Below are 22,424 nucleotides of genomic sequence, written 5' to 3'. Positions count from 1 at the left end.
ATGGGGTAAAACTGATCCCCACTCCATGTGACTTTAGGGAGAGGCAGCTGGTCAACTTGAGACTTCAAAGCCAGGATTTCAGAAAAGCTCCCTATATGTAGGGTGACCTGTAATTTCTCATCCACCTAAATAACAGTTAATAGTTATACCAGCACAATAGGCATAAACTGAGTTTGTACTGGAAGAAGCAAGATGTATGATCACCCTACTTATGCCAATTATAAAATAACCAACTCAATTTTATAATTCTTTGAACATCAAAAGACTGCTTGGCCTATCCATGTTTATGACAATGAAGCATACCACTTTTGCTAAAAGTATATTCCTTTTTTTCGTTGATGCCTATGATCCATTATTCTCTTACTACATTCTGCCACAGATATAAACGAGTGTGCCCAGAATCCTCTGCTCTGTGCTTTCCGATGTGTGAACACTTACGGCTCATATGAATGCAAATGTCCCACTGGATATGTTCTGAGAGAAGACAGAAGAATGTGCAGAGGTGAGACACTCATGTTCAAGGTCATCTAAGCCAGGGAGCCCTAACTTTGTCTATGATGGGAGGTGTCCCTCCAAAGCTTCCAATTAGTAGAGGAAGGCTGGGAATTGGGGAGCACTGCTGTAGTCCACGGATAATATGGGGGTTGTTATTGCTACCTTTTCTCCTAAATTGTAGCTTAAAGCTGAGTCAAGGGCTGCACTACAGATCCTTTTTAGTTCACCATGCATTGCATGCCTGTGACATGCCAGTCATTCTGCAAGGCATGAAGATATAAAGAAAAAAAAGACATTTCCCCACATGCAAGAAGCTCAATATGAAGAGGTTGAGACAGATATAATCATATCCCAGTATGATAAATGAGAACACAAGAGAAGGAATATGAATATTAAAAAATAATCCCCACCACTAAGGGATATTATAGTCCAAGAATGGGGTAACACATGGAATCTACTTTAAACAATGCTTACTGAACACCTTCAATTTCCAAAGCACTGGACTAAGCTCTCTTATACAAAGATGGGTAAATCCTGGGGATCCTTGAAGAGCTCTGATTTGCTCCTCCCATAGTCTTAAATGAGCAGATATATGTTCTCCTCAAATGGCTTAAATAGAATTTTTCTTAAAGGTAGGAAAATTCCCTAAGTGAGAGCTCCATGTCACATGCAGGCTAAAGTCCAAAATTTTCAGCTCAGATAATATAACAGGGAAAGATAAAGAGAGGGAAATGCCATAGGACGGAAAGTAATGAATGAAGAAGAGCCACACTTACAGAAAAAAAAGGAAATGGAGGGAAGAACCAGTAGAGAAGAAGATATTTGTGGATGCTTGCCTTTTCCTCAAAGTACAAAAACCAAAACTTTCATTATTATATTTCACAATGATTCTAATATATTATTCTGATATTAAGATATAATCTATTATATTGTTATAAGTATTGTATAATGGAAGCTTTGGTTTATTATTATATCCGTATGATAATGCTGTTGTTATAATTATCATCATATTTTGAAAGCCTTTTGTAAGGCCTTTTTAGTTCAATTCGTCAAAAAGAATTGGAAATCACACTTCCTGCCTTTGAAGAATTTATCAGAGAGAAATTTCTTCATTAAGTTCAAAGGGGGTTAGAAGACTCCTTCCCATCTTGAGACCACCTCCCAACAGTGCAAAAGGAAGTAGATTAATGCTGAAATAGTGTCAATGAAAATTAGTTACTGAATACCATTTTGTGTTTAAAAGGCAGGAAATTAAGGCAGCTCCTTTTATGAATTTGTGGTTGTACATTCTTTCCAGATGAGGATGAGTGTGAAGAGGGAAAACATGACTGTGCTGAAAAACTGATGGAATGCAAGAACCTCATTGGCACATACATCTGCATCTGTGGACCTGGGTACCAGCGAAGACCCGATGGAGAAGGCTGCGTAGGTAAGGGCATCCCCACCAAAGGAGCTTTGAATGAGTGGGAAGTGACAAAGGACAGAAGAGACGTGGGCTCTGGGTCCTTGTGGACACTGTGTTCTTCCTGCCTCTCTTACCTCACATCATGACTTCCTGTAGAGGTCCCCTTGCCTCTCGATTATCTATGAATTCCACCAGCAACATCATTCTCTTCCTCTGAGCTGGCCTTTGCCTGCTTTCTAGGCCCATTTTGCTGCCAGGATTAGAAGACCAGGTATTTCCTCTAGTCCCTTCTTTACTGTTTTTATACTCCTTTGTTGTTTGGGGGTCAGTTCTTTCCACCACATTGGAATACCTCTCTATTGACTTAACTTTCTACCACCACTCTGACATTGAGTCCAGATGCCTGGTCCCTGTGGACCGGGAGCATCACTAGACCACGGGGATCTACATCCAGAGAAACTGGTCTTGTCTAGTTTGAGGCCCAGGCACTGGCATTTTTTTAAAGCTCCCCAGGTGATTCTAATGTGGCTTCAGCCTTGAAAACCATAGTAGACCGGGGATTGGCAAACCACAGCTCTAGGGCCAAATTCAGCCTGGCAGTCTGCCAGCTGTCTTTGTAAAGAGACTCATATTGGAACCCAGCTGTAACCATTCATTATTTTCCATGGCTGTCTTCATGCCACAATAGCAGAGCAGAGTGGAGCAGTTGCAACAAGAGATCAAATGGCCTGCAAAGCCTAAACTGTTGACTGTATATTATATAGTAATACTATAACATTACTGTTACTTACAGAAAAAGTTTCCTGACCTCTGCTTTAGTCAGTAAATATAAGAAAAAAATACTAGAAAATTCCCACATGTATCCTTTTCCTTTTTAATATTCAATCACATCAGGAAAGTATATTTTATGTTGTTGGTCAAGAAGCTTAAGAACCTCATTGTCCTCTTACTCTGTAAGATACAGAATTAAACGGAAGTTGAAGAGCAGACTTTCAAAGCACAGAAAAAGCATGTGGGTTTATGATCATACACTGGATCTTCTGGGATCAGTGATTTTCAGCCTCAGGTGCACACTGGAATCACTCAGAGACCTCAGGTCCCACCTCAGATATTCTGATTTAATTGGTATCAGAGTGGCCTTGGCATTGGGAATTTTGAGCTGTTTTAACGTTGTTCTGAATGTCACCTTCCAAGCCTCTGCCTCTCATAAGGAGATCTCTGCCTCAGGGGCTTGAAACTATTCTCAGTTGGAAGCGCCTAGGCAAATTACTTTACGATCTTTCTAAACACTCATAAGACTCTCCAGCTATTTTAAGGCTTTTTTTAAACCTGGGAGACTGAATTATGATTCCTTGATATTATTGAAGTATTATAATAAGCATAATCTACATTGAATCAGAAGATTAGTATAGATAAACTCCCTCAGGTCAAAACTGACCATCACAGACATTATTCTAGTGAAGTTTTGTAATATTTCTTTAACAGATTGATCTTAAGGGTTTTTTTCCTTCATTTAAAATAATCCTTTGAGAATCCTCTACATGTACAGATATGGAAAGTTTTAAATTTTATTAAGTGAAAAATGTAAATGTACCTAAAATGCTATCATCTGTTTAAGTATATAAAAATGCTATCAATTATGTTTTTAAAAGGGTGGAGGTACATGCATGAATGGTTGTGTTTGTTTGTATGGGCATAATTCATCTCTAGAAGGATACTTTAGAAACTGGCAGTAGCACTGGTTGCTTCCCAGGAGGGGAGTTTGGTGGCTGGGGAAAGGGGAGGGAGGGGCACATTTGCTGAATATTCTTTTGTACCTTTTGAATTTGGAACAATGTGAATAGGTTACCTATTCACAAACTAAATTTTTAAAAGAAAAAGAATCCATCTTTGTACAAAGCAGACAGATGACTCCTCTTGTTTTTGGCCCTTCAATTAAACCACACAGATGAGAATGAATGTCAGACCAAGCCTGGGATCTGTGAGAACGGGCGCTGCCTCAACACCAGGGGGAGCTATACCTGTGAGTGCAATGATGGCTTCACAGCCAGCCCCACCCAGGATGAGTGCCTTGGTGAGTACAGATGACAGGATGCTTTTGTAACCCCCCACTGGGACACTTGAAACCAGATCTCTTATTTGAAATGATAGAAACTGTTGAAATTTGAGCAAGGGTTAAAAATGTTCATATTTTGGAGATGACTCAATGACCGTGATTGTCCACTGGGTTTAGCACCACCCTGCCGCTAACTTCTTCCTTTGCTAATTGTATCATTGAATCACTTGCTTGGAATTTCTTTCTCAGCTGCCTTTTTAAGCCCTTGATCCTCAGGATCAGTTTCCAAGTGTTTCTCTGACCCCCTCTATAGCAAGACTATTCCCCCATATTTCTGGGAGCAGATAGAGTGATAACCTTGTTGAGGCCAATGCCTTTCTGCCCACTTACTGAATTTCTTGTCTTTCTTATTTTCCCCAGATGTTATCCTTTCTCTCTTACTGCCGTTTCCAGCTTTCCCTTCTTGCTCCTTCTCACCCAGGGTAAAGTGTTAACATCCTTCTTGGGTTTTATATCTGACCAAATTCTGAATACCTTGTTATGCTCCTAAAATTCCCCCAAATTCTCTTTACAATATCATGTCCCTTCCAGACAACCGGGAAGGGTACTGCTTCACAGAGGTGCTCCAAAACATGTGTCAGATCGGCTCAAGCAACAGGAACCCAGTCACCAAGTCTGAATGCTGCTGCGATGGAGGGAGAGGCTGGGGTCCCCACTGTGAGATCTGCCCTTTCCAGGGCACTGTGGCTTTCAAAAAACTCTGCCCCCATGGCCGAGGGTTTATGACCAATGGAGCAGGTACTTTATTTTGTTCTGATTTTTGACTAACAGAGCAGGTACTTCATTTATGGTCCAAAAATACTTTCAGGGAATTTGTTTCAGTAAGAACAGATGAGAATACCAAATCTATAATATGGCCTAGGCTGAGTTGCATAGTATAGGTTGACAAAGAGTCTTCATTATGGTATTTTAGATATTCAAGTTCATGTTACCAAAGTGTCCTTGGTCTGATTAAATTGTGTGTGCTTGAGTCCCTGCCTCTGCATTATGAGTCCTCAACTTTTCAAGCCAAAGTTTGTTATAAGTCAGCTACTGGTTACTCAGAATATATTTTTTTAGATAAACTCTGGAATAAATGATCACTAAATTCCTAAACTAGTCCACCAATGTGTATTTTATCTCATAAAATTGGCTGAAATACACTGCATGAAAGAAGTATAAACAACGCTGATACACAGTCAGCCTTCCATATCTGTAGGTTCCACATCCGTAGATCCAACCAACCCTGGATTGATATCGATTCGAGGCTGATTGAACCTGCAGTGCCAACTATACTATGCCATTTTATACAAGGGACTTGAGCATCCGTGGATTTTGGTATCAGTGAGGGGGTCCTGGAACCAATGCCCTGGATATGGAGGGGCGATTGTATTGGCAATTAAGACAATTGCCTCTGGGAAACTGCAAGTTGCTTGAACTTGTGAGGGATGAGGAGGCTGTTGAGGTGTCTGAGGCAACTGAAAAAAATTTCAGGTCTGTGTTTATCAACAGTAACTGAAATTGTTTTTAGTCTCATGAAAGAGAAAGGAGAAAGACTTTTTGAGCTCCTTGGGAGGAAATTAGAAGTGAGAGGAGAAGAAAGAGATTAAAGAGGATTTGTGTTCATGTTAGAAAGATGTGGCTAACGGTAGAATAACAGAACTGGATGTGGTAAAAGACAGAATAGATAAGATGGAATGACCAAAAGCAGTTTATGATTCTTCGGAGGATATGAAAATGAGACAGTGGAAAGACTCATTTCTTGAGACCAAGGTGGGTATGCTAAACTGCATTTCAGAGTAAACTTGAAAAAATCAGGAAAAATAAGAGCTGTTGATAGAAAATGGTTACTTGGCAATCAAAGGCTAAGAACTCACTTGGTATTGGCATCCCACCAAGCAGTAAGGAAACAGATGGGTCAAGATATGGGGGACAGTGTCTTTAATGCCCAAGAGTACATATTGACCAAATCTTTCTCCCTGTGGTGGAGCTGTGAATAAGGGTCTCTCTTCCCTAGCAGGCTGCAAAAACTCAACCCAGTGATCCACTGATGCCTCCCTTAACCAAAGGAGGGAAGTTTGGTCCCATTTCCCCAGTAGTATGCAATTTGTTATTTTTCAGGATTAACTTTAAACACAACAAAAAGAATAGAAAGAAAACTTTCCTTGTTTTGGACATACACTATTAGAAGAAAATGGGATTTCCTTATCAAAAGGATCTTCTGCTGTGATTCATTTATGAGATGTCTGGAGGAGGCAAGCTTGATGGCATGAGATGGAGCAAGGAGCTAATAAATATGTCTAGATGAGATGGTTGTTCTCTGAACCCAATGGAGAAAAACTATAAATTTAGAAGGGCAATTATTAAGTTTTCCCCTATAGTCTAATAAAGTTATTCATTTCCCTTTCAATACAGTTACCATTACATATGAAACATATGCTGTCATCCCTTTGGTTTAATTCCTTAGGTCCATAATATAGTCACACAGTTTTAGTATTTACAGTGAAGTGACCCCTATGTATGAATGTTGTCCATTTTATAATGTCTTTCTCATTTTACTTTTTACTCATTAAATTATAGATATTGACGAGTGCAAGGTTATTCATGATGTTTGCCGGAATGGGGAATGCGTCAATGACAGAGGATCCTATCACTGCATTTGTAAAACTGGCTATACTCCAGATATAACCGGAACTGCCTGCATAGGTAAGTGCTCTATTTCTGATGCTCAGGTTTATTCCCAGGTGGAAATTGTACATTATGGTGAAAAAAAAAAAAAAACCCAAACTAAAAATCTAAAAAGCCTATGTAATTTCTTAAGGAAATGTAAGACAGTGATCAAAGACTACACAGAATTTACTTTTTCCTTCCTCAAAACTAGGATTCTTTGTTAGATGCTGTGGGTATTGAGCATTTAGGCATCTTTTTAGATGGGTGGTCACATTGTATCTCTTTGATCATAGATCTGAATGAGTGCAACCAGGCCCCCAAACCCTGCAATTTTATCTGCAAGAACACAGAAGGAAGTTACCAGTGTTCATGCCCGAAAGGCTACATTCTGCAGGAGGATGGAAGGAGCTGCAAAGGTAAAGTAGAATTTTCCTCCACCCACTCATCTGTCTCGTGGGCACATGGTCACATTCCTTGTGCCTTTGAGGGATCCAAAGCTGAAAGACCCTCTCTGCAGGCAAGAAGTGCTTCCCTGGGGTAAGTGCCTCCCTGTGACCCACCTCCTATTCTGGTTGGAGGGAGGCTGAGGCCAGGGAGATTGCAGAGGACCAGTGGCAGCAGCCATCCTCACTGCCTGCCCCATGGGCATCCATGGGGGATGTCCATGAGCATCTCAGACAGCAGGGCCAGCTCTCCAAGGCTCAAGTGGATCAGATACCTGATCACATTAATGCAATAAACAGAAAACAGAAAGGATGTAATCAGCCTATTCAATAACTATATAGCCCAGCATGGTCCTGCCTACCTCAGGTTAATCAGTGCCATGATCCTAGAGAACACTGTGCCTAATTAAGTAAACACTTTGTCTAGGTTTTTATTCTGCAAAATAGGGCCATTCCTGACCCTCAGCAGCTTATTTGAGACACAGATATTACAAAGAATTAAGAAACATCAAAACTCTCTGCAGAAATTCCTGATCAACCAGAAGTTATCCTTTGCAAAATTATATTGGTATAAATTTGTTCTCGTAATAAGAACTTCACATATTGAGTGAATAGCACAAGTGAGTCAGACTCAAGGATAATTTGAAGAAGGAAAGATAGACCAGATGGCAGAATAAGAGTTAGTGTGTTCTGCCATGAAGCCTGGGAGGAGAAAAAGGGAAGTAAAGGAAGTTAAATGGTGGGATGGAGTGGAAGAGAAGAGCAAAGAGAAGTAGAGCCATCAACCCTTTTCCTCTGTCTGCTGAAAGGGGGAGAGTTAAGAGGCAGGTAATACAGGATAACATATGGACAATGCTTGAAATTTCCCTGTGCAGCACAAGTCCTATATAATCCTGCAGTATGGGGAGAGGAAGTTGAGAGAGCTACTCAAAAATTCTGTCTTAAAACATAGAACTTATTCTACATCTGTGGATCACAGTGAGTTCTGGGCAGCGTGAGGCTACAGCTCACTTCCACAAACTTATTTGTGTAAATGAAAAACCAACTTCAGGGGAAAAATGTCTCTCAGTGTGTATACTATCTGTATGAATCAAAACAAATTTACAGCATGTTTCTAACTTGTGGGGGCAGAAAATCCTAAAAATTTCTAGCAATTAAGAAATGGAAAATGAAAATAAATTAAATGTATAGTAGTATTTATGTTCTTTTACAATGTATTAATATGAAAAACATCTGTAATACTCTGATTTTAGGAATACAAAAAAATTTTACAGATCTACTTACAATATAAGACTCTTCCTCCTATTTTTCTCATAAGGTCTAAGTTTTTCTACATACTTGGCATATATGACTAAATATCAAAATGAGTTGTGCATATACATGTATTATTGAAACAGAGGAAAGAGGCTAGAAGGATGACCCCAGGGGAAATGAAGCACCAGCACTCACCCCATGAGAGATGGGTAGGAACCAAGTAAGAGGAAAGAAGGGGATTCTTGGATTCCCCTTCTTGGATGTGAAAACAGCAAGTGCTGCTGTTCTTAATGGTGTAGTTAAAGATAGTATTGTAAGGTTGGAGGCAGAGACAAGATGGTGGGTTAGAAAGATGTGACCTCACCTCTTCTTATGAAAACACCAAAATCACAACTGCCTGCTGAACAACTATTCACAAAAAAACCCCACTGGAACCTACCAAAAAATATACAGTAAGTCCCCTACATATGAATGATTTCCATTCCGAGAGTGCATTCATAAGTCTAATTTGTTCGTTAGTCCAACAAAGTTAGCCTAGGTACACAACTAACACAATCAGCTATATAGTACTGTACTGTAATAGTTTTATAATACTTTGCACACAAATAATACATAAGAAAACAAACACAAAAAATAAAGAAAACATTTTTAATCCTACAGTATAGAACCTTGAAAAGTACAGTAGTACCAGCTACACCAGTGCTGTTTTTACACTTGCTTCCAGACATCCTGGGCTTGAAATAAAGATACTGTACAGTACTGTATTCTATACAGTACTGTACAGTAAAGTACACAAAAGCACAACCACTTGTAGGGGATGCACACACGACAGTGTACACCAGAGACATGAACTAACTTACATGATTGATTGGACATGTGCATGCACGTTTGCATCTTTGAAAGTTCACAACTTGAAGGTTCATATGTAGGGGACTTACTGTATCCTACATCCAAAGACAAAGAAGAAGCAAGAATGAGATGGTAGGAGGGGCGCAATCGCAATGAAATCAAATCCCACATGCACTGGCTAGGTGACCCACAAACTGGAAAATAATTATACCACAGAAGTTCTCCCACAGGAGTGAAAGTTCTGAGCCCAACACTGGCTCCCCAGCCTGGGGGTCTGGCAACGCAAAGAGGATCCCCCAGAGAAACTGGCTTTGAAGGCCAGTGGGGTTTGACTGCGGGAATTCTACAGGACTGAGGAAAACAGAAAATATGCTCTTGAAGGTGCACACAAGATCTCATGTGCACCAGGACCCAGGGAAAAAAGCAGTGACCTCATAAGAACCTGGGCCAGACCTGCCGGCTGGTAACTGGAGGGGTCTCCTGCAGAGGTGGGGGCGACTGTGGTTCACAGTGGGGACAAACACTGGAGGTGGTGGTTCTGGAGAGTACTGATTGGCATGAGCCCTCCTGGACACTGCCTTTATCTCACCAAGACCTGGCCCCACCCAACAGCCTGTAGGCTCCAGTGCTGGGACAACTCAGGCCAAACAACCAACAGGGCAGAAACACAGCCCCACCCATCAACAGACAGGCTGCATAAAGTCTTCCTGAGTAAACAACTGCCCACTAAACATACCCCCTGACACAGCACTGCCCACCAGAGGGAGAAGACATACCTCCACCCACCAGTGGGCAGGAACCAATCCCTCCCATCAGGAAGCCTGCACAAGCCTCTTAGACAGGCCTCATCCACCAGGGGGCAGACAGCAGAAGCAAGAAGAACTACAACCCTGCAGCCTGCAGAATGGAAACCGCAATCAATCACAGAAAGTTAGACAAAATGAGACAACAGAGGAATATGTCCCAGATGAAGGAACAAGATAAAATCCCAGAAGAACAACTAAATGATGTGGAGATAGGCAATCTACCTGAAAAAGAATTCAGAGTAATGATAGTAAAGATGATCTAAGATCTTGGAAAGAGTGGAGGCATATAATGTGAATATACAAGAAATGTTTAACAAAGACCTGGAAGAACTAAAGAACAAGCAGAGATGAACAATACAATAACTGAAATAAAAAAATACACTAGAAGGGATCAATAGCAGAATAAGTGAGGCAGAAGAACGGATAAGTGAGCTAGAAGACAGAATGGTGGAAATCACTGCCATGGAACACAATAAAGAAAAGAGAATGAAAAGAAATGAAGACAGTCTAAGAGACCTCTGGGACAACATTAAATGCACCAACATTCGCATTACAGGGGTCCCAGAAGGAGAAAACAGAAAGGACCTGAGAAAATATTTGAGGAGATAAATAGCTGAAAACTTCCCTAACGTGGGAAAGGAAACAGTCACCCAAGTCCAGGAAGCATAGAGAGTCCCAGGCAGGATAAACCCAAGGAGGAACACACTGAGACACATAGTAATCAAACTGGCAAAAATTAAACACAAAGAAAAAAAATATTAAAAGCAAGAAGAGAAAAGAAACAACATACAAGGAAACTCTCAGCTAATTTCTCAGCAGAAACTCTGCAGGACAGAAGGGAGTGGCACAATATATTTAAAGTGATGAAAGGGAAGAACCTACAACTAAGAATACTCTACCCAGCAAGGCTGTCATTCAGATTCAGAGAAATCAGAAGCTTTACAGACAAGCAAAAGTTAAGAGAATTCAGAACCACCAAACTAGCTTTGCAAAAAATGCAAAAGGAATTTCTCTAGGCTGAAAAGAAAAGGCCACAACTAGAAACAAGAAAATTATGAATGGAAAAGCTCACTGGTAAAGGCAAACATACAGTAAAGGTAGGAAATCACCTACACCCAAATAGGATATCAAAATGAGCAATGGTGAGAGGAGGAGAGTACAAATGCAGGATATTGGAAATGCATTTGAAATTAAAAGACCAGCAACTTAAAACAATCTTGTTTACATATAGACTGCTATATCAAAACCTCATGGTAACCACAAACTGAAAATCTGCAATAGATACACACACAAAAGAGGAATCCAAGAGAACAAAAGAGGAAGGGAAGAGAAAAGACCCTCAAAAACAAAGCCAAAACAATTTTTAAAACAGCAATAAGAACATACATATCGATAATTACCTTAAGTGTAAATGGATTAAATTCTCCAACTGAAAGACGTAAACTGGCTGAATGGATAGAAAAAGAAGACCCGTATATATGCTGTCCACAAGACACCCACTTCATATCTAGGGACACATACAGACTGAAAGTGAGGGGTTGGAAAAGGTATTCCATGCAAATGGAAATCAAAAGAAAGCTGGTAGCAATACTCACATCAGACAAGATACACTTTAAAATAAAGACTGTTACAAGAGACAAAGACAAAGGAGGACACTACATAATGATCAAGGGATCAATCAAAGAAGACAATATAACAGTTGTAAACATATATGCGCCCAACATAGGAGCACTTCAGTATATAAGGCAAATACTTACAGCCATAAAAGGAGAAATTGACAGGAACACAATACTAGTGGGGGACTGTTAACACCCCATTTTCATCAATGTAGAGATAATCCAGACAAGAAATCAATAAGGAAACATAGGTCTTAAATGACACATTAGACCAGATGGATTTAATTGATAGTTACAGAGCATTTCATCTGAAAGCAAGGGAATACACATTCTTCTCAAGTATACATGGAACATTCTCCAGGATAGATCACATGCTGGGCCACAAAGTGAGCCTTAGTAAATTTAAGAAAACTGAAATCATGTAAAGCATCTTTTCCAACCACAACACTATGAGATTAGAAATCAACTAAAAGAATGTGGAGGTTAAACAATATGCTACTAGGGACTTTCCTGGTAGTCCAGTGGCTAAGACTCTGCACTCCCAATGCAGGGGGCCTGGGTTCAATCCCTGGTCAGGGAACTAGATCCCACATGGTGCAACTAAAGATCCTGCATGCCACAACTAAAAGATCCCACAAGTAGCAACAAAGATCCCATGTGCCACAACTAAGACACAGCACACCCTAATAAATATTTAACAATATGCTACTGAACAACCAATGGATCATTGAAATCAAAGAGGAAATCAAAACATACCTAGAGATGAATGAAAATGAAAATGAAAACATGACAATCCAACACCTACGGGATGCAGCAAAAGCATTTCTAAGAGGGAAGTTTATAGCAATACAATCTTACCTCAGGAAACAAGAAAAATCTCAAGTAAACAACCTAACCTTACACCTGACGCAACTAGAGAAAGAAGAACAAACAAAACCCAAAGTTAGTAGAAGGAAAGAAATCAAAAAGATCAGAGTAGAAATTAATGAAATAGAGATGAAGAAACAATAGAAAAGATCAATGAAACTAAAAGCTGGTTCTTTGAAAAGATAAACAAAATTGATAGACCTTTAGCCAGACTCATCAAGAAAAAAAAGGGAGAGGGCTCAAATCAGTAAAATTAGAAATGAAAAAGGAGAAGTTACGACTGACACCACAGAAATACAAAGGATCATAAGAGACTGCTACAAGCAAATGTATGCCAATAAAATGGACAACCTAGAAGAAACAGACAAATTCTTAGAAAGGTACAATCTCAGAACCAGGACAGAACCAGGAAGAAACAGAAAATATGAACAGACCAATCACAAGTACTGAAATTGACACTGATTAAAAAACCCCCAACAAACAAAAGTTCAGGACAAAATGGCTTCACAGGCAAATTCTATCAAACATTTAGAGAAGAGTTAACACATATCCTTCTGAAACTGTTACAAAAAAATTGCAGAGGAAGGAACACTCCCAAATTCATTCTGTGAGGCCACCATCACCCTGATACCAAAACCAGACAAAGATACCTCCAAAAAAGAAAATTACAGGCCAATATCACTGATGAACTTAGATGTAAACATCTTTAACAAAATACCAGCAAATCCAACAAATACAACAATACATTAAAAGGATCATACACCATGATCAAGTGGGATTTATCCCAGGGATGCAAGGATTTTTCAATATCTGCAAATCAATCAGTGTGATACACTACATCAACTAATTGAAGAATAAAAACCATATAATCATCTCAATAGATTTGCATAAAAATGCAAAAAATAAAAATGCAAAAAAAAATTTTTTTGAATTTTAAAAATATTTTTATTAATATACATGTATTTGATAACTTCGAATTTAGAACACTTAGAATCAGCATGAACAAGGTAAACTACACTTCAATGACAAAGATTTGAAATGGGGGAATAGATACTGTAACTGGTTCATATTAACCTCCCCTTGCAATCTGTATCTGTATCTTGTCCGGTGAAAACTTGATTTACACAGCTCTACAAGTGCAGTATTTTTCTAACAACCCATTTTGTAGTCTCGGAACACTTTTCAGTTAAACTGATTTAGATGTTTAAAGATGAAAAATAAGAAATTTGCACTCTAAATTTGAATATCTAATTCACATTTCTTTACATTAATGTAAAGCAGGAACAATTTACAGTAAACACAAAAACTATTCACGATAGTAGTAATAACAGTTCACATTTTTACTGAACACTTCTTGTGTTAGCCAGGCCCTGCACTAAGCATCTGAACATGCAATTTCACATTTTATTCTTCAACAAATTGAAGAATAAAAACCATATAATCATCTCAATACATTTGCATAAAAATCAAAACCTATTTATGATAAAAAAAAAACTCTCCAGGAATTGGGCATAGAGGGAACATACCTCAACATAATAAAGCCCATATATGACAAACCTACAGCTAACATCATATTCAATGGTGAAAAGCTGAAAGCATTTCCTCTAAGATTAGGAACCAAACAAGAATGTCCCCTCTCACCACTTCTATTCAACATAGTTGTGGAAGTCCTAGCCATAGCAATCAGAGAAAAAAAAGAAATAAAAGGAATCCAAATTGGAAAAGAAGTAAAACATGTCACTGTTTGCAGGTGACATGATGCTATACATAGAAAATCCTAAAGATGCTACCAGAAAACTACTAGAGCACATCAGTGAATTTGTTAACGTTGCAGGATACAAAATTAATACACAGAAATATGTTGCATTTCTATACATCAACAACAAAAGATCAGAAAGAGAAATAAAAGAAACAATCCCATTTATCATCACATCAAAAAGAATAATACACCCAGGAATAAACCTACCTAAAGAGGCAAAAGAACTGTACTCTGAAAACTAATAAGACACTGATGAAAGAAATTGAAGATGACACACACAGATGGAAAGATATACCATGTTCTTGGATTGGAAGAATCAATATTGTCAAAATGACTGTACTACCCAAGGCAATCTACAGATTCAATGCAATCCCTATCAAATTACCAATGGCATTTTTCACACAACTACAACAAAATATTTTAACATTTGTATGGAGACACAAAAGATCCCAAATAGACAAAGCAATCTTGAGAAAGAAAAACGGAGCTGGAGGAATCAAGTATAGTCTCACTTCAGACTATACTACAATGCTACAGTCATCAAAACAGTTTGGTACTGGCACAAAAACAGAACTATAGATCAATGGAACAGGATAGAAAGCCCAGAAATAAACCCATGCACCGATGGTCAACTAATCTATGATAAAAGAGGCAAGGCTATACAATGGAGAAAAGACAGTCTCTTCAATAAATGGTGCCTGGAAAACTGGACAGCTACATGTAAAAGAATGAAATTAGAACAGTCTTGAACACCACACACAAAAATAAACTCAAAACGGATTAAACACCTAAATGTAAGACTTGATACCTTAAAACTCTTAAAGGAAACCATAGGCAGAACACTTTGACATAAATTGAAGCAACATCTTTTTCAATCTGTCTCCTAGAGTAATGGAAATAAAAATAAACAAATGGGACCTAATTAAACTCAAAAGCTCTTGCACGGCAAAGGAAAAACCATAAACACAACGAAAAGACAACCCACAGAATGGGAGAAAATATTTGCAAATGATGCGACCAATGGGATTAATCTCCAAAATCTACAAACACCTCATGCAGCTCTATATCAAACAAACAAAGAAACTACCCAATCAAAATATGGACAAAAGATCTGAATAGACATTTCTCCAAAGAGAAATGGAGAAATGTGCCCCTTGGCCACACAGATGGCCAAGAGGCACATGAAAAGATGCTCAACATCACTAATTATTAGAGAAATGCAAATCAAAACTACAGTGAGATATCATCTCACACCAGTCAGAATGGCCATCATCAAAAAGTCTACAAATAGTAAATGCTGGAGAGGGTGTGGAGAAAAGTAACCCTCCTACACTGTTGGTGGGAATGTAAATTGGTACAGCCATTATGGAGAACAGTATGGAGGTTCCTTAAAAAACTAAAAATAGAGCTACCATATGATCCAGCGATCCCACTCCTGGGCATATATCTGGAGAAAACCATGGTTCAAAAGGATAATTGCACCCCAATGTTCATTGCAATGCTGTTTACAATAGCCAAGACATGGAAACAACTAAATGTCCATCAATAGAGGAATGGATAAAGAAGATGTGGTACATTTATACAATGGAATATTACTTAGCCATTAACAATAATGAAATAATGCCATTTGTTGGAACATGGATAGACCTGGAGATTATCATACTAAGTGAAGTAAGTCAGGCAGAAAAAGACAAATATTTCAATATGATCAATTGCTTATCAATATAAGCAATATGATACTGCTTATATGCGAAATCTAAAAAAAAAAATCATACAAATGAACTTATTTACAAAACAGAAACGGACAAACTTAGAAAACAAGCTTATGGTTACCAAAGGGGAAAGGTGGGTGGAAGGGACAGATTGGGAGTTTGGGATTGATGTATATACACTACTGTATTTAAAATAGACAACCAACAAGGACTTACTCTCTAGCACAGGGCACTCTGCTCAATATTCCACAATAACTTAAATGGGAAAAGAATTTGAAAAAGGATACATGTATATGTATAACTGAATCACTCTGCTGTACACCTGAAAGTAACACAACGTTGTTAATCAACTATACCTCAATATGAAATAAAAAAATTTTTAAAAATCACTGAATTGTCCCCCTCACCTGTTTGCAGGTAAGCTTCAGTAACCGTGTGATGGTGCTCTAGCAAGTCCCCTGGGGTCATAGAGAGGGGAGGCCACCTGCTGGCAGAAGACATACAGCTGCCAATCATGCAGAAACCAGAAAAGCAGAAACAGCAACTCCCCAGCAATGGAAAGAGCACAGGATTGGCTCCTTTTTAAGAGATGTCAGCACTGGGAGAAATATGGGCTGTTCTTAAGTTCAGGTCCACTCCAGATATTAGTCTAGCCAGGAACTGGCACTGATTTGCAGCTCCAAGCACAGCTCTGTATACAGTGATAAAAGAAGATCACAAGAAAGGGAGGGAGGCAGGCAGAGAGCCAGGCAGGAAGGAAGGTAGGCCGATAGATTTCTAAATTCTCTGCAGTTTTTTTTTTTTTGATTAAAATTCAACTAAAAGCTGGAACACACTTTGTATCTCTTGAAGGTTTAAAATAGCTATGGAGTTCAGAAAGAGCCACAAGCTCTGGCAGTGAGGAAGGAGGCCTGGTCAAAGCAGAGGATTTTATTGAGAAGTGGAAAATAATGTTGGATAAATACTGTAGGCAGTCTTTAAAAAAATGCTATTGGTTTATCAGAATGATTTTTTTTCTTTCCTTTGTTTCCTTCCTGATTACTCAATTTTGTTTTATCCAAAGGAGAATCTAAACAAAAAAGTTAGTTTTGTTTGGTTTGACCTGGTTGACCAGCTCATTTGAGAAGATTAAAAACAGCAAACAGGAGAGAACCAAGCAGAGAAATTCATTTCCACCCTCAACATTTCTTTTTTTTTAATTAATTAATTAATTTATTTATTTTTGGCTGTGTTGGGTCTTCATTGCTGCAGGTGGGCTTTCTCTAGTTGCGGCGAGCAGGGGCTACTCTTTGTTGCGGTGTGCAGGCTTCTCATTGTGGTGGCTTCTCTTGTTGTGGAGCACAGGCTCTAGGCACGCAGGCTTCAGTAGCTGTGGCTTGTGGGCTCAGTAGTTGTGGCTCACGGGCTTCAGTAGTTGTGGTGCACAGGCTTAGTTGCTCCGTTGCTTGTGGGATCTTCCCGGACCAGGGCTCAAACCTATGTCCCCTGCATTGGCAGGCACATTCTTTTTTTTTTTTTTTTCTTTTTGCTGTATGCGGGCCTCTCACTGTTGTGGCCTCTCCCGTTGCGGAGCACAGGCTCCGGATGCGCAGGCCCAGCGGCCATGGCTCACGGGCCCAGCCGCTCCGCGGCATATGGGATCCTCCCAGACCGGGGCACGAACCCGTATCCCCTGCATCGGCAGGCGGACTCTTTTTTTTTTTTTTTTCCTTTTTGCGGTATGCGGGCCTCTCACTGTTGTGGCCTCTCCCGTTGCGGAGCACAGGCTCCGGATGCGCAGGCCCAGCGGCCATGGCTCACGGGCCCAGCCGCTCCGCGGCATATGGGATCCTCCCAGACCGGGGCACGAACCCATATCCCCTGCATCGGCAGGCGGACTCTCAACCACTGTGCCACCAGGGAGGCCCGGCAGGCGGACTCTTAACCACTGCGCCACCAGGGAGGCCCAAGCAGGCACATTCTTAACCACTGTGCCACCATGGAAGCCCAACATTTCTTTTTATATTTTAACTTGAATAGATCTTTTCAGTGCTTTGGAAATTTTTGAGAATCCTTAATCTTTTATGTCATTTTTTAATTCATTTAAATTTTATAATTTATTGGACATTTCTTTGCTGAGAAATTTCTGCATTCCTATAACTAAAGGGAATGGGTTTTTCTTGGATCCCCAAAGAAATGCATTTTTGGTCTGAATTGAAACCATGCTTTATCTTTCAAACCCTTATCTCCTGGGTTCCTCCTAGTCATTTGCTGTGGCTCTCTTCTGACCAGGTCATTTGAGATGTAGAAAAGAAAACTCAGAGCTGCTCCCTAGGGCAGCTTCTAGGTACCTGGGCTTCAGCTCAATTCCAATGCCCATCTTGCATTTTCTTATAGATCTTGATGAGTGTGCAACTAAGCAGCACAACTGCCAGTTCCTGTGTGTTAACACCATTGGCAGCTTCACATGTAAATGTCCTCCTGGATTTACCCAACACCATACTGCCTGCATTGGTAAGTGGGAGGGGAAAAATCCTATATGGAGTGCAGCTATTCCTCTAAGGGATTGTTTTCGAGCACTTCTGCTGTTGGAATAAGAAGATAAAACTCAAAAAAATATGTGAGTACATGTATGTGTGTCTCTGTGTGTGTGCATGCGTGTATGTGAAAAGTTATTGGCCTTTTCTGAGCAAATCACCCTTCTTTCTTTTAAACAACACAAAGACAGCTTTGGGGAAGTTTCACCCTCTCCTTTCCCCCACTGCTTCTTACAGATAACAATGAATGCACCTCTGACATCAACCTTTGTGGGTCTAAGGGCATTTGCCAGAATACTCCTGGAAGCTTCACCTGTGAATGCCAGCGGGGATTCTCACTTGATCAGAGCGGTGCCAGCTGTGAAGGTGAGTAGAGCCCTTAGCTTGATCCAGCTGGTCGGTCCTTGTGGAGGTGGCCTATAAACACCTGCATCATCATCCTCTATGAGACATCAGAACTGAGCACAGGGGAGATAGCCAGCTGAAGATGGGAAATGTTTTCTCTAGTTTGCACGGGTCCCATATCTTAGAGATCCGTCTTTTGTCTCATGCTTGATTGTGTCCATAACACATGCTTCTCCTGAATATAACAAGACTTTTTCTGCTCAGTTGTTAATTTAATCTAATAGGGAATGACCCAGTCAAGAAAAATAGCTAGATTCCTGAATTTGACTAATTTTCTAGTCACTGGATCCAGAGTCTTAGCAGGATTCCCTCAATGTGGATTAAATATGAGGAATAGCTCTTCTGCTAATATATGATTAAATGTTTTACCTATATTTTTTAGGATTTTGTTTTTGTACTGACATTTTGGTTTCTAATTCTGGCACAAATAAGGAAATATAAATAATTTACACAGCTGTCTCATAGAGTGCTCTTGTGCCTTGCGTTAGTTTCTTCATCATTTTTATTTGTGGACTTTACCAGGGATATATGAATGTTTTTCTCCTTGGACTTATCAAAAGCTCCAGAGTAGATATTCATGAAGTTTCTGGTGGTAGAATAATTTTTTAAGGATGAGATTTCTTACTAAAATTGCCTTTCACTTTCATATGCATATAAATATTGCTTCAGAGAACACCTCTGAGACAAGGATTGATGTGACTTAAAGGTGACTCTGCCTTCCTTTTCAGATGTGGATGAGTGCGAAGGAAACCATCGCTGCCAGCATGGCTGCCAGAACATCATTGGGGGCTACAGGTGCAGCTGCCCCCAGGGCTATCTCCAGCACTACCAATGGAACCAGTGTGTTGGCAAGTAGTTTTCCCTTGTTCACAAGATGAATTGCTATCAGCTCCTATGAGTCAGAAAATTGCTTTCTTTCTAAAAACTTTCAACTTGTCATTGAAGCAACAAATACTCATTTCAAATTGTCCGTACCTGTTGAATCCAGAAGGAAGTCACAGCCTTTGCAAAGTAGTAAACTAAGGGAAAAAAAATAATGATAAAGGGTATTTTGAGGGCATTTGAAATGAAATGTCCCCAGAATTCCTTGACTCCCAATATCCCCTTGCTCTCCTGCTTCATTGCTAGTCATCAGCCCACATGGAGTTCTCTTCACCTTAGAGGCCAACAAAATCCTGCTTCTGACTGTAGTTTATCAGCCAGTGAGAGGCTGTTATGAGCAACTTTTGGCCAGAAGACGCAGAAGTGGTTCCATTGAGTGCTATACATCTTTGGGGGCAGAGTGCAAGCAGCAAACACAGAAAGTTTTTTTCAGGATTGCTAATTTGTTTTGAATAATAAGGGAGTCCCCTAGAATCTCCCATTAAATTGAAGCTGTCATTTTTGATTCCACAGTATCATAGGAAAATAACTCTTAATGCACGTCAGAGAATCCCGACATTGCAAATTTAGAGGGACCCCAATCCATCTAGCCCAAGCCCTTTGTTTTACTGATGAAGGCTTAGAAGCCCAGGAAGGAAAGGTAGTCTGTCCTTACCGGTTCTTTGGTGGCAGGACCAGAGCTAGAACCTAAGGCTCTTAACTTCATGTTTTAGGGCCGCCTTTCTAGTGTCACCTTCACTTTTTTTTTTTTTTTTTTTTTTTTAATTCAGCAAGTAGCACTGCAAGCTTTGTGCTCTGGTGACCTGTTTTGGCTGCCACTCTCTTGGGTACAGAGCCCTGCTTAGCAAAAACAAAGAGCAACTGCCTTCTGGGTGGCTGCTCCACATTGCAACGCTTGACTTTACTCCAAATGAAGACACATTTAGTATGTGTTCATTTATCAAACACACGTGTGTCTCTCTCATCTGGTTTGATTCTTTACAAGATGCAGTTTTGCAGAGGTGAGTAGTGTTGGCTAAAATAACCACAGTGCTAGAGTTTAGGCTGCACAGCTTGCTGATTAGCTGTCTGGTTTTAATAAAGAGCCCTTTGTTATCAGCTCAGGAAGGTCTTGGATTTTAATCACCAGTTTCTGACATTGTTCACAGAACTTCCAATATGAGCTTTGTTGATTCAATACCCAGCATATGAGCCTATCTGCCCTTATTACGTAGGTCCCTTGAATGAAATTGGAGCTGTGGAGAAGAGTATAAAAGAGGTGAGGTCTGTCACTGCTGGGCCTTAACCCTCCTCTTCCTACACTCAGTCCAGAAATAGTAGAGATAGCCAGGTCATGCCCTCGTTGCCTGGAGATTCTATTTTGGCCCCTTGAAGATCATCTCCTGCCTGGGACTTGTAGAAGAATGAGTCTATTAGGAAGTGGGAAGAGAGGGAAGGATCAAGATGGCAGAATAGGAGGATGTGGAGCTCACGTCCCCCGACAAACACATCAAAGATACATCTACATGTGGAACAACTCTCACGGAAAACCAACTGGAAACTGGCAGAAGACTTCTTATTCAACCAAAGTGGCAGGAAAGGTCTCCATGAAGCTGGGTAGGGTGGAAAAAATAAAATAAAAAAGAAGGCATTGGGATGCGACTGGAACCCCTGGGATGATCTGTGAAGAAGGGAAGGTCCATGTGGACAGCCCTCACCCTGAGGAGCTTCCTTGTCTGCTGGGACAGATGGAGGGAACTGGACTCTGCTTGTGAGGAGTGCACATGTGCCGGCTTGCTAGCAGTCAGGGCGGAGAGAGACCAGCACTGACAGCTGCCACCTTGCCACACTTCTCAGTCTGAAACTCATGTGGGGCTGGGCTGCCAGTATAAGCAGTGACTAAGTGCTGAATCTCAGGCAGAGGAGGGTCTGGCCATGGTGGATTTTGTCAGCACACACACCAGGTGGTGCCACAGAAACACATGACTTGGGTGGACAGGCCCTGGAAAGGAGTATGCAGAGGTTGTTTCCTGGCAAGAGCACTCATCTCCACCCATTCCACCCCACAGCTTGGAGCCGGATCTGGGGTGGGCAGGTCCTCAGAGTGGCCTGTCACAGAGGCAGTCCAGGTTCCAGACAGTAGCACAACCACCTCGATTCCTGCAGCCACAGCACCCTGGTCTCCAGCACCAGCCCACTCCACACCACAGCCTAGCACTAGGTCTGGGATGAACACAACAGAAAGGGACACAACCTTGGGCTGCTTCTCAGTAGAACCATGGACACCTGCATTGGTGGCACTTAGGTTTGCTGTGACCACACGGGCCTTACTTGCTTCAGCAGTCACCTCCTTTGGGACAGAGCACACACTCAAGGGCAATGGAGCCTGACCAAACCTGACCCTCAGGGTTTCTACTCCAACAACCGTAGAGCAGACACCACCCTGACAGGGCTGTGACAGCCACAGAGCAAAAAGGAGGCCCCACCCAACATCCAGTGCAGGCTATGGATGCACAACACCAATCACATCCTCTATCAAAGGAATAATGGCCAGCACACTCTGAGGAAAGACGTGGCTGGCATCCATACCATAAATAGCCTTCTCACCAAAAATATTGGAATCACGCAGTCTGTAAAGGGATGCTCCCACATAAAACACCCCTTCAAGACC

At 40.6% G+C, this 22,424-nt stretch overlaps 1 protein-coding gene across 1 annotated transcript in view; it reads left to right on the top strand.

The window, feature by feature from the left end:
- The window catches only part of FBN1 (fibrillin 1), a 254,966-nt gene that overhangs the window by 217,682 nt on the left and 14,860 nt on the right, over window positions 1-22,424 (top strand). The window contains exons 55-63 of the mRNA XM_060096792.1: window positions 380-502; window positions 1,793-1,924; window positions 3,849-3,974; window positions 4,548-4,754; window positions 6,576-6,701; window positions 6,959-7,081; window positions 18,348-18,464; window positions 18,725-18,853; window positions 19,621-19,740. Of these exons, the coding sequence (XP_059952775.1) occupies window positions 380-502; window positions 1,793-1,924; window positions 3,849-3,974; window positions 4,548-4,754; window positions 6,576-6,701; window positions 6,959-7,081; window positions 18,348-18,464; window positions 18,725-18,853; window positions 19,621-19,740 (1,203 nt within the window). The remainder of the gene's footprint in view (window positions 1-379; window positions 503-1,792; window positions 1,925-3,848; window positions 3,975-4,547; window positions 4,755-6,575; window positions 6,702-6,958; window positions 7,082-18,347; window positions 18,465-18,724; window positions 18,854-19,620; window positions 19,741-22,424) is intronic.

The sequence above is a fragment of the Mesoplodon densirostris genome, chromosome 4 (assembly GCF_025265405.1).
Source record: "Mesoplodon densirostris isolate mMesDen1 chromosome 4, mMesDen1 primary haplotype, whole genome shotgun sequence".
In the NCBI taxonomy this organism is placed as follows: Eukaryota; Metazoa; Chordata; class Mammalia; order Artiodactyla; family Ziphiidae; genus Mesoplodon; species Mesoplodon densirostris.
This window is presented reverse-complemented; position numbering and strand designations above follow the sequence as displayed.